Source organism: Scomber japonicus, chromosome 10, assembly GCF_027409825.1.
Source record: "Scomber japonicus isolate fScoJap1 chromosome 10, fScoJap1.pri, whole genome shotgun sequence".
Taxonomy (NCBI): Eukaryota; Metazoa; Chordata; class Actinopteri; order Scombriformes; family Scombridae; genus Scomber; species Scomber japonicus.
In genome coordinates this window covers 28096270-28115479 of record NC_070587.1, presented here as the reverse complement: position 1 = coordinate 28115479, position 19210 = coordinate 28096270, and the positions used below count along the sequence as shown (strand labels likewise).

The 19210-nt window shown below is 37.9% G+C and overlaps 1 protein-coding gene across 2 annotated transcripts; it reads left to right on the top strand.

Moving 5' to 3' along the window:
- Window positions 1-983: 983 nt before the first annotated feature.
- Window positions 984-14098, top strand: LOC128366694 (calcium homeostasis modulator protein 5). Of its 2 annotated transcripts, XM_053327453.1 has the most exons (3): window positions 984-1526; window positions 4108-4427; window positions 14074-14098. In XM_053327453.1, exons 1-3 carry the CDS (start codon window positions 984-986, stop codon window positions 14096-14098), a joined length of 888 nt encoding a protein of 295 aa, XP_053183428.1. The 2 variants fall into 2 exon arrangements, with proteins under 2 accessions (XP_053183428.1, XP_053183427.1); XM_053327452.1 differs by lacking the exon at window positions 14074-14098 and having other exon boundaries at window positions 4108-4569.
- The last annotated feature ends 5112 nt before the right edge of the window (window positions 14099-19210 follow it).

Sequence of the window (19210 nt, the reverse complement as noted above, 5' to 3'; positions counted from 1 at the left end):
GTAAAATGTATGGGTTTCATCATTTAATTATACTGTTGACATGCAGAATTTACAAATTACACAGAACGGAGCAGCCAGATTAATTATTTTTTCTATTCATGCAAAATATCATTTAGATAAAACACCAAACTTCTTTTGTGAAGAAGTGTACTGGTTTCTGTCATGAGCATTATACATGTTAGCTCTGGTCAACAAATTATTTTTCACTTATTATTATTATTTCACTCATTTTCTAATCTTTATATTTGGCTTGTTTTGCCTTTTTTGTTTTACTGAAACTGTAATTTTCTTTATTGTTTTTTGTTGCTTTTCAGTTGAGCCAGAAAGACTAACTACCACTTTATGAAGCTAACATGGATACTAATACAGAATAAAGAGGAACAAGTCAAACTGTTATACTTTCATGTCATTAAAATGAATCTCTGCTTCAAATCAAATTAATACACGATTTATGTTCCTTTGCTGTTTTTTTGCCATCATGAAACTGTTGCAGGCATTGTTTTTCTGATTACATAACTGTCAAAGGACACTGACGGGGTGATCATGTAAACAGGACCAGCAGGATTTTTATAGATAACCAATTAGAGCTGGGGAGGAAGGGAACCATAACGAGACATACTAAAAGTAAACTGCTAATGGGAATTGAAATGATGATTGACTTTTACTGCTGGGGCTGTACTGTATGTCTTTGTGGAGCAGGGACTTCCCTTCTAGAGAAGGAGCAGATCGGAATCAAACGGCAATGAGTAGGAGGGAGCGTCAGACTGACTGAGGGAGGACTCTGAAGAGACGAGAGCCAGCCAAAGGGAGGGGCACAGACAGGCTGGGCAGATGTGTTTTCAATTCAGCTGTGAAAAGACAGAAGACAGGAAATGACAGCAGGCTGCACAGACAATCTAGTTTTTCATTTTTCACTCAGTCATTGTGTTTCAATTTCTTCTTGATCTCTTGTGGAGTGTGTCCAAAACTTCCTCACTGACACCATGGATAACTTCCAGACTGTCCTGCGTTTCTTCATGAACCAGAAATCCACCATTGGCTACAGTTTCATGGCTCTCCTGACTATAGGCGGGGAGCGAGTTTTTTCTGTGATTTCCTTCCAGTGCCCCTGCAACCAAAGCCAGAATTTTGCCTATGGGCTAACGTTCCTGCTGGGCCCCGCTGCTGTGCTGCTTGTCTTTGGTCTGTTCTTCAGCAGTAAACTGTGGAGGCTCTACACTGGCTGCTGCCTCAATCCAGTGAAGCTATGTCCCCGTGGGAACTGCCTCTCCTGCCTCAGGGTGTTCATGAGCATCTTTTCCAAGGCCTGTGTGGCTCCCATAATGTGGCTCTGTGTGGCCCTTCTCAACGGGACCTTTTATGAGTGTGCTGTCAGCGGTCTCGATGATAACCTAGTGGTGGATCTGTTCTGTAAAAACAAGACAGTGAAGTGCCAGCAGGAGTTGGCCCGGGTGCCCTGTGACAGGTCCAAACTTTCCAATGATGAGCGTATGGAGCTCCTGCTGATGCTCAGAGCCCAGTCACAGGTAAGAGACCCTAACCCTGGCTCTGTGAGGGACGACTGTGCATGTCAAGCCTGAGAAATAATCCAGATGACTTGATGCTGAGTCATATCAGGTTTCTCACTTTGTTCTTGGAGACTACATATTATTAAAAAAAAACAATTGTGTAACAAAGTATAAAAGAGTGCCTAGTGTTTACTAGGACACTCTTTGTTGTGTGTTCCCCAACTCCTAACCTTAACCCAGTGCACTAGATCACTGGAGTACCTCTTCAAGCTCCAGCTGCAAATAAATAAAATCACTGTGAATCACTGTGTTTTGCACTTTTCTCTGACGTGTCATGACTCGTGTCTGGAGGAGTCAGCCAGCAGAGCCCTGATACTTCACCCTGTCTGCACAGGGCAGAGCAGATCACTGATTGCTGGTGTATTCAAAGTTTACTATATTAAACGTACTGCATGTCCAAATTGTACCAGGTTCGACACGGCACTCCTCTTTTACTCTAGCAACACACTCGCCAAGTACGGAGTCGATCAGATAAACGATACAAAAGATACGCAAATCTACCTGCATACACAGACCTATAAGAGCCTACATAAGCTACATTTGGAATACAGACAGTCAGTCGGACAGACAGATTCCTTGCTGTGTCCGGTCAATACGTGCATGTATCGGAACGGGCCGATTTCTTAGTAGAGAACAGTGCTCGTCCACCAGACGCAGACTATCGGTGGACGCTACAAATTCCCGATGTTCCATAAACGCCTCACATGCATTCTTTTGGTAGACTGTGTAATTTACCTGTCGGGAGACTGCAATCTTAGTTAAGTTAAAGTCAAAGTCAAAGTTAACTTTGATTGTGTATTTTTATATAGAATAGGCTATACATACATACACACATACACAGGCTACATACACACATAGCCCACAGACAGAGAGCCATACATACAGACAGAGAAAGCCTACAGATAGAGTCCTTGCTTCAGAGAAGATAGAAGGATAGAGAAATGTTGTCAGTGCTGATGTGCATCATATTCTTGCTTTGAACTTCATTAGGACATATATCCATACATTACACAACAGCAGAACGAGTTGAGAGTGATGTGCGAATTGACGCATGTGACAGAGCAGCGGTAAGTTGTTTACAGGGCAGCGTAGAGAAGAAACTGAGCGACCTACATTATTAATGAGGAATGCATTACACGCGGGGCGAGCTTCAGTAATGACCATTCGCATGAGCTCCTCTGGTGCCCTTTAAAAGCTGAAAGAAAGTGAAAGAGAGCAACGTGACGGACGTTTTAAAACGGGTCCCCATACGTAAACCTCCTGAAGGGCTCCCCATCCCACCCTAACCCCCCCCCCCCCCCCCCCCCCCCCCCCCAAACACACACACTGTAACCCTTAAATTGTTTTATTGTGGTTTGTGAATTGTGTTGTTTTAAGTTTGAGCTCACAGTATTGGAGATCGCAAGGCAGGCCTATTAATGACCCCCCAAAGTAGACTATAACACAACTGTTATCATTATATAGGTTACTTCAAAAAATTGCTAAGACTACCGTACAATAATATACAACCACATAAGACTCACCAGTCAGTCAGATTTTACTTTCAAAAGAAATGTAAACAGGTTTATTATGCCACACATGGCTTAACATTGCTGGCATAAGTGGCTTTAAAGAATGTATTAGTAAAGTGTGTGTATGTTGGAGCATGTTTGATTTTAAAAATAAGTGTTCTTTTGCACTTGAAGATGGGTTCAGTAGCTCTTTAAACCAGTTAATCATATTTCCCTTCTGTCATCATAATAATTGTCAATATTAAAGCTCTTAAGTTTATTCTTGGCTTTGGAAACAGTAGCTTTACAAAGTATTCTTAATCTGAGATCCTCATACTATTTTTTTCCTCATGAAAGCACCTTTAGCTGCATTTTGTGTATGAAATGAAATGATGTGAATTAAGTTTATTATTATCAGTATGCTTATCAGTTAGTACAGATGTAATAAAGATACTTACATTGAAATACTTTGAAATTCAATTTCTGCATTTAACCTGTCCTACATATTTGGAGCAGTTAACCTAATATACATGTGTTTGATGATGGGAGGAAACCCACACAGAAAGGCCCTGCACCAGTCGGAAACCCTACCCACGACCTACTTGTTGTCAGGCAACAGTACTAACCACTAACCCTAACACTAACCCTAACCCTGTTCACCATATACAGAGCAGGTATACACATGATTAAGAGGTGTTTTCCCTCTAAGCTGTCATTTTCAACTCCTCAAAGTGAAGCTTTTGTTTTTCTGCCCTCTGGTGATCAAGAGACAAAGTGAGTTTGTGACTGCAAATTCACACATCACGTCAGTCAGTCAGTGAAGATTATGTTGTACTTATTGTCAGTGGAGGTATCTTTTGCATCACAATGCTTTTACACTCAAATTAACATATGGACAACATCACATTTTGGCAAAAATATTCCCACCAGCCTTCAAAAATGTATCAGTGGAATTATTTATCAGCTATATTTTTTTAGTTACTTATTATCCTGAGGGATTTCATATTGCTGTGTGAATATTGGTTCATATTGCTCTTCTATGTTTATAGATCCTGGGCTGGTGTATCATCATCATTTCTGCTACTGTTGGTCTCCTGGGTACCTGCTGTACAAACTGCCGCTCCAAAGTCAGCTTCCTGCAGCTCACATTCTGGAAAAACTATATGGAGAAAGAAAAGGAGTGCTTTGATACCTTTGCTGTGGAATACGCCACCAAACTGGCCGAGAGAAATCTCCAGAGCTTCTTTGAGAACAAGGACCCTGAACCATTCCCTTTCCCCAACCACAGGGCATGGGAGGAGATCTCTGCACTCTACACATTCTCAAGGAGTGAGCAGTGTTACAGCACCCTGCAGCAGTATGTAGAGAAGTCAGACAGGGACTTGACATGGGAGAAGAAACCTGTCATGGACTCAGAGGTTGGAATAGAGATGAGCTAGAGGAGGAGGACCTGATTTATCTGCCATGTCATTATTGAATAAAACACAGACATTCAAAGAATAGACAGAGGAGAGGCGGTTAGATACTCACCACTGATGGACTGGTATTTAAGTATATTGTATGTGCATGTTTAACTCGGGGAAAAGCTGTCACAGTCATTCTAAATAACATGGCTATTGTCAAACTGCAATGACACAACCTCATCTAAGCACAATGAATAATGAAAGGTATGACCACTATTTTAAACATACTATTTTTCCTTACCTTTGTATTGCGCACAGTCAGGATCCAGGACACAAAGGTCATGACTTTGATATTTTGTCTGAGACATTCACCTTGGAGAGTGTCACTGTGGACAGTCTTCACAACTGAAGAGTTAACATTAAAACAGTTTATGAACAATATTTAACACATATTTTTAAGATGAAATTGAACCCTGCTGAGTTTACCTGTTACTACATGACTGAACAAAACCTTTTTAAAGAGAACCAAAGTTGTAATTAAAAGATAAATACACAAAAACAAAGCACCATGATGTCTGTGTGGTGCAGCTGCATGCACAGTCACCTGATGGGAGGAGACGTGAAAATATGCAGCACAGAGTGAGTTGTTGGTGTTTTTGTGGAGAGTGGTGGGAGAAAAGCCGCTCCGCTGCCACTTAGTGATTTTATCAACAAGAAAATCATCTGAACATCTGTGGTTAAAACATCTGTATTAATCTGTTAATGAATGTGGCTGACATTTACAGAGACTTTTATCCACGGCTGTTTATACTGTAGGACTGGTGTTGATAAGTCTGCTGCACAGAGCACAGTACCATTACGCACAGCCACTCACTGTTTATTAAATCAGCTGATGACACTTAGGCTGCTGCAGTATAACCACACACACCTCTACACTCATCAGACTGGTCAGTTATAACTACACACACCTCTACACTCATCAGACTGGTCAGTTATAACTACACACACCTCTACACTCATCAGATCAATCTCAATCAATCAATCTTTATTTATATAGCGCCAAATCACAACAAAGGCACTTTACACATAGAGCAGGTTCTAAACTGAACTCTTCAGGTTTTAACTTTAAAGAGACCCAACATTCCCACATGAGCAAGCACTTGGCAAGCCCTTTTAACAGGAAGAAACCTCAGAACCAGACTCAGAGTGGGTGAACATCTGCCTCGACCGGTTGGGGTAGAGAGGAGAGAAAGGAAGGATAGAGGAGAGAAGCACAATGAAAATCAACAATGAAGCTAGAAGGTCCGGGACTGGAATCTGTCATCCGGACGTCTACAGGCCCAGATTACCTGTGAGACGAAAAAGCACAGACAACTCCGGGGAAGAAGTTTAGGTTATTGAATGAATTAATAGTACATGAATGTTAATGGATATAGATGGATGGATAGAGAGAGGGAGGAGGAGAGAGGAGCTCAGTGCATCATGGGAGTCCCCCGGCAGTCTAAGCCTATAGCAGCATAAGCTAAGAGCTCTAAGAGCCCTAACTATAAGCTTTATCAAAAAGGAAAGTTTTAAGCCTGCTCTTAAATGTAGGGAGGGTGTCTGCCCCCCGGACCAAATCTGGAAGATGGTTCCACAGGAGAGGAGCCTGATAGCTGAAGGCTCTGCCTCCCATTCTACTTTTAGAGATACTAGGAACCACAAGTAGACCTGCATGCTGGGAGCGCAGTCTTCTAGTAGGTACATAAGGTACTATCAGCTCTTTAAGATATAATGGAGCCTGACCATTGTAGTGGAGCACATTAATGAAAAATCGTTCACTTTGTGGTACAAGCGCCAAATTTGGTACACAAGTGCTTTTGGACCTACTATCTCATAAAAGTACGTTGCCCACTTGAACAAACAAAGTGGCCACCATTTTTCAAGATGGCCGCCATTCGAAGTGGTTTGAAACAGCGTTTGAACTATATTTTGATTGAATAGTCCTATTCTGATGGTTTATACATTGAAATATGTGTTTTTGCACATGAGAAATACAACTCTGCATTTAGAAAATCAAAATTATTGAATATTATGATGATACAATGCGAATTAAATGAAAAAAACACTCACAAACAAAGACATTAGTTTCACTTAAAGCTTTTGGACCTGTAAGCTACTTGTAGGGGAGGCCACGTAGAGGCTGTCTTTGTCTCCCCCATTTTTTTTTATTTTTTTTTGTATAGGCTATTTTTTTTTAATTTTATTTTCTTTTTAAATTTTTAGATAACGGTATAAAAACACAGAAAAGGTATCAAAGCATAGGCTGCATGTTTTACGATCCAGAACTTGAATCAACATAACTTAAAAAATAATAATACAAATATCCAACTCAAACATTCAACTTAAACTTGGTTGTTCTATTTTCTTAGCCCTCACATGCACAGGCACACAACTGTGTGCACTTCAGGCCGAAGCGATAGCATTTGCATCGTCCTTGGCATTCAGTCTTGCAGCCACATTTTGTCAACTGCTCACAAGTCTGAGCAATGGGTGGAAGGGTTGTCCAGAGAACTTGCCAGATCTGACCATCTTTTTGCCAGCCCCAGTTGGCAGGACTTTCAGTTTGCATTTTGCACACTGTTGCTTGGCCCCATATGCAGGCAGCTTGGAAAGCAGACCGTTTCACATGCTGAACGAGGGATGCGCTTGTTGGTGGAATGGCATCATAAGACCTTTGCTTCCGAACAAACAAGTCCAGTCTTGCCTCATCAACCTTGCATGTAGTACTTTGCTTGTCATACATGGTGATGACAAACTTCTCAAGGATGTTGAGGTCTGCATCTTCTATGATAGGTGGGTATTGGCTGAGCTTTTTGAAGACAGGACTAACTTCAGGGCAAACCTCCCATACTTGCCATGCACTTTTCTTGCTTTTACCACGGAAAGCTGACACAACATCGCAGCCAGTGAAGGCATGGAAGAACAGCATGCCACTGGATTTCTCTGGGCCAAGATTCACCACCATATCATGAATTGGCAACCACCTACTGGACTGACCCTGGCCAAATTCTATCCAGATCTTTTCCAAGCCTGCATCCTGAAGAGTCGCAAAAACATTGACTGCAACCACAAGAATATCTGTGTCGCATGCCTTAATCAACACAGACTTTATCTGTTGCTTGGCTGCATGAAGAGCATGTGTGAAGATTCTGGAGTCAGCTTCTTCGTGGTTGCAAGGACTTAAACCTTCAAGGCTGATGGGTTTGTTTGAAAGAGCCTGCTCTCCTTTGGTCACAACTACGACATTGTCAGGACACAAGGTCACTATCTTCTCTGCTAGGAACCCAAAGAGTTCAGTCTTGTTTTCATTGTCTCGCAAGAAGCTTTTCCAGTTGGGCGGTAGTTTGGTTTTGTCGGTCACTCTACGTCGACCTCCCTTACCTCTGTTTGACCTTGTTTCAGCCTTCAGGCTTGAAGTCCAGTAGACATCAAAAATTATGTCTGTTCGCTCATACTTTGATGAGTATGCCTGGATCTTTGGAACTACATCTTGGACAGCATATTCCTCAAAGGTCTTTGATGTCTTTGGAGACAATGAATACACAAGAGAGGAACCATCAATGATAATAGCACCACATTCTGGTTGTTTGTCAGGAGGAGAAATGGTAGCTTCCAAAATGTTTGCAAGCTGAGACTTCTGGCCGTAGTAGAGTTTCCCTGTGTCGCTCAGTGCTGCAGGGAAAGACTGATTCTCATGCTTAAAGAACTCAAGCAGGTCACACTCTCGTGATTGGCAGGATATAAAGAGCTGTGAGAACAGGCGACAGTCATCTTTGAGTACCTGCTTCTTCATGTCACTGCAAGCTGAAGCTGCTTCTTGGCGAAAGAAGTCAACTTTGTTCTTTTTAATCGGCCTATAGAAGGAAGTCTCATCACCCAGACCATTGAAAAAGTCTCTGAAGGCAACTTGACCTTTCTCAAAGTGAGTTCTTACAAGCTCAGCAGCACTGGGATGTGCAATGTTTTTTGTGTCCAATGTGAGCAGATCTTTGGACTCTTCCTGAAAAGGATTACCCAGATCCTTCATCACAGCAAACAACCTCTGGACCTTGTCAGTGAAGGACTTCTGAGACTGACGAGTCTGCTCATGATGCCTGATATCTTCAGTTGCTTCATTGACCTCAGATGCCACCTCATACTGGTTGACTAACTGGCTAACTTCTGGTCCAGACACCATCCACCGCCTCAGTGCAGATGGATCCTCAGTAACTCCAATGGCACCACCATCACCTTTAACAACTGCATTAGCCTGCTCGTGAGCTTGGTCAATGGCTATGCCTGAGAACTCCCTGTTTTGGCTATCATGGAATAGCCGTCAGAACTACACTCATAACGGGTAGGGGGAGACTTCAATGCTGCTTTTGTATCTGTCTGACAGAGGCAACACTTGCTCCAGTCAGTTTTAGTAGCACAACTCAATGGATTATCGGCAGACATCTTATACAGTTGAAGGTCGAGGGATTATCCTTTTACCACCCAAACATACAAAATATCATAGCACATTGGAATATGGGATGCAACTAGGTTCAAGTATCTGGTGCCCTACACCTAGCCCGATCGTTCATCCAGTGCCATAAATCCCGTGCGATCTGTACACCATCCAGGTAACTAAAGCCCCGTTACCCTTGGCTCGGCTATCCCGCGCTGGCACATCCTGTCAATTCAGGTGCGGCTATCTAACTACAATACTACAACTAACTAAACGTCTAGTTGAGTCTATACAGGGGCTTATTAGATAGCATTTGAGACACTAAAGTATACTACAACTACAGTGAGTACACCACTACAACAGTTAGTAAACTACAACTACAGTTAGTACACTACAAGCTGACACTGAACCCCATGCTGAGTCTCACAGCAGTGATGTCACCAGTGTGCCCTGGTTGTGCTTTGACATCACTCTTATAAAAAAATTACTAACCAATAAATGTTGACCACAGAATTTTAATGAATTATCATTTATATTGCTAAATTAGTACTTTTATTTCAGTAAAGAACGCTTGTGTTGCTGTATGTGTGTGTGTGTGTGCGTGTGTGTGTGTGTGGTGAGTGACAGTCAAAAGTTTGGACACATTTTCACAAATGATTCACACAAAAAACACATCCCTCAGAATTCTGCAGATTTTCACTTAAGATCATTGCAGAAAACTGAAGAAAAAACGCGAAAACGCTACTTTTTAGTCATTTAATAGCCATTATCTTGAAAATTGGTGGCCATATTGAAATTCAATTGACACCATTGAGTAATTCCAGTCATAATACATTTATTTTGATGCTTGGATCATTAACATTCTTCTGTTAATTCAAGTTCTATACCTCGAAAACCTTTTTTTGGCGTTTGACGAGGCGGCCATCTTGAAAACTGGCGGCCCTCTTGGATTTTCAGCTGGGCAACGTACTTTTATTAGAAGGTATGTCCTGGACATCATTTGTACCAAATTTGGTGCTTGTACCATGAAGTGAACGATTCGGCTCAAAAATGGACTTAAGCAGCCCCACTATTGAGAGCTTTGAAGGTGAGAAGGAGGATTTTGAATTCTATTCTGAATTTTATGGGAAGCCAATGCAATGAAGCCAAGATGGGAGTAACCAGACTGGTCAGTTATAACTACACACACCTCTACACTCATCAGACTGGTCGGTTATAACTTTCTTTTCAGTAAAAGTAACTCATAGCTTGACAAACGCACCGTTATAACAGCAATCCACCAATGTGACAGCGCTACTGGTTTTTAAAAGGAATGGGAGATGACACTCATTGGTTTACCGCGTGTTATGCCCAAAACTAATGAGGGGACGTAATGCACCTGGCTCAGTGACCAATTTTTCCGCCATTAAAATAGGTAAAGTGGATTTGGACCCGCCACAAAGGCACTCGCGCCACGCAACACCATGCGCTATAGATCATTTAAATGGGGCCCGCAGTGTCGTAGCAACCTTCAGGAAGGTATTCTAATATTTAAAACCACTAACACATGGCAGATATAATATTCACTAATTTCACTATTTTTAGACTGCATTTACAGAAAAAAACTTAACTAAACAAATAAAATGTGAACAGTCCAAATATTTAAAAAAATCAGCGGTTGCATTTATGATGAATACTTCATTTAAAAACAGTGTATAACATGCAAAATGTAAAAAACATCAAGTGTCTCTTCTTTTTTATAATGAAAATTTGTATGAGATAGACTCTTGGTATTCTGTATCACCTGAGAGGTCATGTGTTGTTTATCCTTACATTAAAAGTAGAATGCTTGTAATTGCCCTCCTGACAGATGTGTAGTCTTTTGGCATTTCATCATGTGAGACTGAGGGAAAGACACGTGAGGCTGTTGAAATTAAAAAAGGTTTCTGTTTGCAATAGAAAACAGCAGTTCATTTTCCACAATGGAAAACATCATATGCTCCTCATTAGCAGATTGAGTTTGCTCTGTTGCCATGGAGTGAAAAATAAGAAGACACAAAGATAATAAGGCTGGTGTGATTCTACTTTTTTTCTTGTTATGAAAACCCTCTATGTGCACTGCAGTCTGCACTTTGGATATTTCTCCTGCTTATACCAGTATATGGTACATTGCAAAAGTCAAGTCTGGGGGTGATCAAAGCATGAATGGCCCTTTGTGAGACTGCAGAGGAAAGGAATGATCTGGTTAGCCGTATTAGTTATAGTTATAATGCACACTAGCCCTTTCACGTATGAATTATGACAACCTCAGTCAGGATTTTTTAAAGTGTTTTTATTTCTTCTTTCTACAAAACTTTTAAAAAACCACATTTTTCAAGGAGTTTCACACATCCACTCAGGTGGACAGCATGCATTTGAGTTTTCAACTTAAAAAAAAATGTATTCAATAAACCAGTGAATAAAATGATACATTGTGTGAAAACTATAAAATAATATACATTTCTAAAGCTGTGCAACGAACATGTTCACATACATTAACATTTCCTAATACTTTTAAATGCAATGAGATAACGTCAAACCTGGCTCCTGACTTCTTAGCATCTCCCCTCTCTCTTTCTACTCATCTCTCCTGTCTCCACCTTCTTTCACTTCCTCATTTCCAGACATTTCTGTTTTTTTCCTGTCCATGAGCTCTGACAGGTGGCACATCCTCAACTCCTTCAGCATCCTCAACTCCTTCAGCATCCTCATCTCCTTCAGCATCCTCAGTTCCTTCAGCATCCTCAACTCCTTCAGCATCCTCAACTCCTTCAGCATCCTCAACTCCTTCAGCATCCTCAGTTCCTTCAGCATCCTCAACTCCTTCAGCATCCTCAACTCCTTCAGCATCCTCAACTCCTTCAGCATCCTCATCTCCTTCAGCATCCTCAACTCCTTCAGCATCCTCAACTCCTTCAGCATCCTCAGTTCCTTCAGCATCCTCAACTCCTTCAGCATCCTCAGTTCCTTCAGCATCCTCAACTCCTTCAGCATCCTCAGTTCGTTCAGCATCCTCAGCTCCTTCAGCATCCTCAAATCCTTCAGCATCCTCAGTTCCTTCAGCATCCTCAACTCTTTCAGCATCCTCAACTCTTTCAGCATCCTCAGTTCCTTCAGCATCCTCAACTCCTTCAGCATCCTCAACTCCTTCAGCATCCTCAACTCCTTCAGAATCCTCAACTCCTTCAGCATCCTCAGTTCCTTCAGTATCCTCATTTCCTTCAGTATCCTCAGTTCCTTCAGCATCCCCAACTCCTTCAGCATCCTCCATTGTCACTATGGCAAATCCTTCTTTTTCTGGCAGCTATTCACCCTCACTGCCACTTGCAACATCCTCATATGACTCAGGTGGTATTTGCTCTACTATCCCGTAGGCCTTTCTATCAGGCACTGAGCTTGACCTCTACAAAGTATTCAGTGCTGTGAAAAAGTATTTGCCCCATTACGGATTACTTATTTCTTGCATATTTGTCACACTTAAATGTTTCAGATCAAACTAATTTTAATATTAGACAAAGATAACCTGAGTAAATACAAAATGAAGCTATCCAAATCAACCTGGCCCTATATGAAAAAGTAATTTCCCCCCCTTGTCAAATCATGAATTAACTGTGATTAACCACATGTTTTGGAAAACGGAGTTCAATTTCACTAGCCACACCCAGGCCTGATTACTGCCAGACCTGTACAATCAAAAAAAAAAAAGTCCAAACCCTAAACAGGCCATTCATGCTCAAAAACCCTCCAATGATGCTGAATTAAAACACTTCTACAAAGTGGGCCAAGATTCCTCCACAGAGATATGAAGGACTCATTGCTAGTTATCACAAATGCTTGATTGCAGTTGTACACTGTAACAAAATTACCGTAAAATTTACAGTAACTTACTGGCAACAATTATCCAGCAAGTTACTGTAAATACGTTTTACAGTAGACATACTGTAATTCCATTTACAGTGTTACTGTAAAATAAAACACAATAAAATACTGTGATTTCAGTTCATTTTACAGTACTGGGTGTTTTACTGTAATGTAAATAGCAATTTAATACTGTGATTTCAGTTCATTTTACAGTACTGGGTGTTTTACTGTAATGTAAATACCAATTAGGTACTGTGATTCCACTTGTATTTACAGTGCTGGCTTATTTACTGTACAAATAAGTTATTTTAATGGTATTGTAAATGGCAGTACAGTACTATTAACAGTAGGTAACAGCTGATCATTGTAAATTCAGTTTCTCACTGTACAATTTAAATACTATATCACTTTGATTTAATATTATCCAACATTAATAGAATGACCCATATTCTAAAATATTTCAATTAACTACAGAAAACAAGAAAATTGTTAACGCAGTTATTTATTGAAGACATTTGGTGAAAAGAAACATGAGCAAACACAGGTTACCAAACTATGTACCTGCCAAAAAACTCAAAACTATTAAAACAGACAGGCATCACAATACATTTGTAAAATACAACATTTATATTAAAACAGAACAGACAAACTTTTTAAAAGACAAATCCTCTCATTCCACACCCTAACACTAACCCAGATCCCAGTTGAAGCCCTGAAATGAAAGAAAACAAACAATTACATTTATTACAATCACTTTGTAATGCACCACGTATGTGATGAGGGTCTAAGATGGTGATGTCATGTCAAGGTACTTATTCCTGATAGAAAGTGTGTCAAATATTCAAAGATGACAGTGTTGCATGAAGTTTAAAAGTAGCCTACATTTTGATTCAAGATGCAATTGAGTTTAGCAATGTGTTAAATGTTAAAATGCTTAAAAAAGAGATTTTGAATTAACAAATTCAATTTTTGCTGCTGAAGCTGACTCAAGAGCCTTCATCAGTGGACCATCAATCACTGACACAACAGTAGCTTAACAGACATCATTTAACAAAGTATTTGAGAGAAGATCTTTGAATAAACCATCTTGAACTTTCAATGCAAAAGCTATCATCAGAACCTCACCTGCATTTAGTCCGTCTGCCAATCGAAGTCAGTAAAGTCCCTGATAAAGGAGATTACATGGGGGTTCATGTAGGATGCCTTGCGCTTCACTACTCTCCCAGTCTTCCGGCTCATCTGCTCCTTGGCACTGCACTTAGTGGAGTCAGGATTAATCCTGACTAAAAACCTATGAAAATGAGTATAAGAGTCAAGGGTGGGACAACATGTCCATGTTAACAAATCATAACTATAACTAATATATATATATATATATATATATATATATATATATATATATAAATATTAATATATATATTTAATATATAACTTTAACTTTAATATATAACTTTTTTTTATTAACTTTTTTTTATTAACTTTATTTTAAACTTTTTTTTATTAACTTTTTTCATTACATTTTTTTTTACTTTTTTAAAACTTTTTTATTAACTTTTTTTATTAAGTTTTTTATTAACTTTTTTTTAAACTTTTTTTTATTAACTTTTTTAATTAACTTTTAAACTTTTTTTATTAACTTTTTTATTAAATTTTTTTTTAACTTTTTTTATTAACTTTTTTTTTATTAACTTTATTTTAAACTTTTTTTTATTAACTTTTAAACTTTTTTTATTAACTTTTTTATTAATTTTTTTTTTACTTTTTTTAAACTTTTTTTCATTAACTTTATTTTTAACTTTTTTTTATTAACTTTATTTTAATTTTTTTTATTAACTTTTTTTATTAAATTTTTTTTTACTTTTTTAAAACTTTTTTAACTTTTTTTTTATTAACTTTTTTTATTAACTTTTTTTTTTTACTGTTTAGACAATAATAATGATAATACTGTCTGAAAAACACTTGCAACATAACTGCGATAGATAGATAATAACAGTGGTTAAATAATAGAAATGCAGTACATTTTAATCTTTACAATCAACAATTTATTATTTATAATATATAATTAACTTTTTTTATTAACTTTTTTTAACTTTTTTATTAACTTTTTTTTATTAACTTTATTTTAAACTTTTTTTATTAAATTTTTTAAAACTTTTTTATTAACTTTATTTTAAACTTTTTTTTATTAACTTTTTTAATTAACTTTTAAACTTTTTTTATTAACTTTTTTATTAAATTTTTTTTAAACTTTTTTTATTAACTTTTTTTTAAACTTTTTTTTATTAACTTTTTTATTAATTTTTTTTTTACTTTTTTTAAACTTTTTTTATTAACTTTATTTTAAAAATTTTTATTAACTTTTTTAATTAAATTTTTTTTTACTTTTTTAAAACTTTTTTAACTTTTTTTTTATTAACTTTTTTTATTAACTTTTTTTTTTTACTGTTTAGACAATAATAATGATAATACTGTCTGAAAAACACTTGCAACATAACTGCGATAGATAGATAATAACAGTGGTTAAATAATAGAAATGCAGTACATTTTAATCTTTACAATCAACAATTTATTATTTATAATATATAATTAACTTTTTTATTAACTTTTTTTTAAACCTTTTTTATTAACTTTATTTTAAACTTTTTTTTATTAACTTTATTTTAAACTTTTTTTTATTAACTTTATTTTAAACTTTTTTTTATTAACTTTTTTTAAACTTTATTAACTTTTTTAAACTTTTTTTATTAACTTTTTTTATTAACTTTATTTTAAACTTTTTTTTATTAATTTTTTTTACTTTTTTAAAACTTTTTTTATTAACTTTTTTTTATTAACTTTTTTTATTAACTTTTTTTTTTTACTGTTTAGACAATAATAATGATAATACTGTCTGAAAAACACTTGCAACATAACTGCGATAGATAGATAATAACAGTGGTTAAATAATAGAAATGCAGTACATTTTAATCTTTACAATCAACAATTTATTATTTATAATATATAATTAACTTTTTTTTTACTTTTTTAAAACTTTTTTTATTAACTTTATTTTAAACTTTTTTTATTAACTTTTTTTAAACTTTTTTTTATTAATTTTTTTTTACTTTTTTTATTAACTTTTTTTTTTACTGTTTAGACAATAATAATGATAATACTGTCTGAAAAACACTTGCAACATAACTGCGATAGATAGATACAGTAACAGTGGTTAAATAATAGAAATGCAGTACATTTTAATCTTTACAAATCAACAATTTAAGATTATTAATACCTCTGAACAAACTCCAGTGTTGTGCTGGCTTCCACTTGATACTCTAAGTTAAAAACATAGTAACAGGCGAAGAGAGTGGCCAAGGCAGTGGTAAAATTAACCAGGTCAGCAGCAGGTGGAATTACGACCCTCCCCTCGATCGACAGCATCCACTTCTTTGCTGTCAGAATTGTCTCTCCTTAGTAAAGAGAGACATTACAAAAATTATATTTCATAGCAATACAGAAAACCATTTACATAAAAGCCTCTGAATTTAGCTTCAGATAAATGTTTGATCACAGGAGTAAGAACTATTTACAGAAAAAGTGAATAAACTTAAGTGAATCAATGAACAGATGCAGGATTACTTTCTTTGCTTGTGCCCTCTATATTCAAAGGATATGTTAGCATTGAATGTGAAACTTACCAAGCATGATGATCCTTGGAGTGATGGGGAGAGACAGCTGGGCCTCTGCATCTGCGGGAGTGGTAGTCACCTATGAATGCCAGTAAAGATAAGTTATTTTAAACAAATTAGACGGTATATTATCTCTATAACAATTAATTGTTGAAAACGGAGGAGGAGCTTACATCAGCAAGGAGAAAAAGTGAATCCTCTTGCTCTTTGAAGTGTGCCAACATCACAAGAATCGCTGCAAGGCCATCAGTTCCATCTCGGTCCTTCTTTAGGGCTTCCTTCAGAACAGCTCTTACTTCCTTCCTCCACCTTGTAATCTGACTACTGAAGAAATCCAGGAGTCTTTTACCCTTTTTGTCCAAGTCTTCGTTCAATCTTCTGTATAGTTCAACATTGGTGAGAGTGGTGAAGTGTGACAACAAAAACTTGTGTGAGAAGAGAAATGGCCACTCTTTACCCACATCCAGAATGCTTGGGGAAGGGTTTGCGTTGATGTAATCTCGCTGTTTGGCATAAGTGATTGCCATTAGGTCTTCTACTCTTCCTCTCTCAGCGCCCTTGAGTCCCTCTCGGCTGAATATATCCAACATCTCAAGCTTCTTTTCCTCTAATGAAGCTGATGTTTCCCCATCTGGATAGTCCTCTGGCTGCCAACGAACACACCCATAACTGTCGACTCTTACACATGTAGCTACTGCTGGCTGGTCATCATCACCATTCTCGTCATCTCTCTGGGTGCGTTTAGGCTTCCTCAGACGGGAAAGAGTGTTGCCTCGATTCAAATATTCTACTCTGGTCTTGAGCTGATTTAAAACACTGAAATACCCACATCCAATTAGCTCCCCCTCTTCAGTTTTGTCTAAAAAACTATTTGGATATTTTTGAGTTATAGCTTTTGCCACTACCGCACACTCTCTGCGAGTAGGGTTCAAGGAATGGTCTCTCATCGCATCAACGGTGACTCTCATTAAGTGTCGGCGATCATCCGGAGATGGCATCTCACCAGCAACTACGTTTCTTCTAAGAGTCGGCCTCATTTTGTTCCATGGCACCTCAAAACTGTCCACCCATGCAGAGATGGGACTGGTGGGTGATATGGGGCATGTGCTGGCAGAAGCAACTGGCAGTGGCTCAGGCGATGATGTGTTCAGCTGGGGATTGGCAGGACCTGCATTACATACATATGAGAGAAAGCACACAAAAGGTTGTGACCAGTTTGATACCACAAAATAATGTCCTCCAGATTTTCTATATAACCCCATAAAATAAAGGTCTGCATGCAGTTTGAATATTGATTAATGTGTCAATCATTATCTGGAAAAGAGTTAAATTCTCTGACATTAAAGTCACAAATTAATAAGCAAAATACAAACAAAATGTATAGTTTAATATGTTCTAATAAGATGAAATCAGATAATCTGGACTTGTTCTTTACAAAACGATGATAAAATGATTGCTGATAATTTAGTTATTGATTAATTGTTGCAGCTCAACAAATATGTTAATTAAAGCAACTGTAATCTCACCTCCTTTCAAGGAATGAATAATCTTTCTGCACTGAATGGGTGTGAGCAGATGTTTAATGTCATCTTCTTGAATGAACTGCAGATCATCTGGTCCTTCAACACCCAATTTGGTCACCAACTCATTGACCAAAGTTTCAAGTTTCGCTCCATCTAGTTGTGGGAGCACGGCCTGTATTGCCTTCTCAATGGAGTCCATTACTCATTCTTCTGAAACACAGAATGATGCAGAGCAACAAGATTAAGACCAAACTGATTATATACAGGAAGAGGGTAATAATCTGCAAGCTTGTCTACAGTCAAACACTTGTACTGTGCTTCTGAGTTGCTTCGTAAGCAATACACACCAAGATCCACAACAGGCACAGACTGATACTGGTGAACAACAAAATGCACTTTTGACTCATTTATCAGTATCAACATTATTTTCCCAAATAGATACCCTGTGTCATTTTGGTCCACTACAACAGTCATGCCTCTTTTGTACAGAGTGCCTTTGAAAGTGACAGAGGGTGTTTCAATAGTATGTTCTGGGCGGATACCATTGAGAGTGACAGCTCTCTGAATGCCAATCTGGTACAGTTGGTCATCAAATTTACTTGGTTGGCCCATTTGCAGAATTGGTGGAAATAAGCAACCAGCATGTAAATATGCTTGTAGCAACTGGTGTCGTTCTGCGAGGGTACTGCAGAGGTTTTTAAAGTTATGCAGTTTCCTTGCACATTGCTTGAAATACGAGTGCTTACTTTCGAAGCGCAATGTCCACAACCTAATGAGGGGACCAAACCGAAGAATGAGTTCTGGGTAATGGACAAGATAGTGATGCTTGGGTTTTAGTGTCTTTTCTGGGAATGTGGCAGTTCTTAGCTCGATATATTCCTCAATGAGAATCTTAAGATATGCTACTTGGTTGGTATGGATCTTGGGTGCACATATCAAATCCACAATTTCTCTGAGCTTTAAACACAACTGCCACACCTCGTCATCAAGTGGATTTTTGATTCTGTCTCCAACCAGAATAGGAAAGAGACGTAAGAGGCACCAGTTCTGAGCAGCATGCCCTCCCAGCTTTTCCCCATCAGATTTTACCTCACATGGCTTGTTATTTGCATCACTGCCTAGGTATGTGAACTGTGATATAGTCTGATTCAGCTGACCATAAGTAAAGTGCTTGCCCACTTTCACTAAGTGTTTAATGTACATAGCAA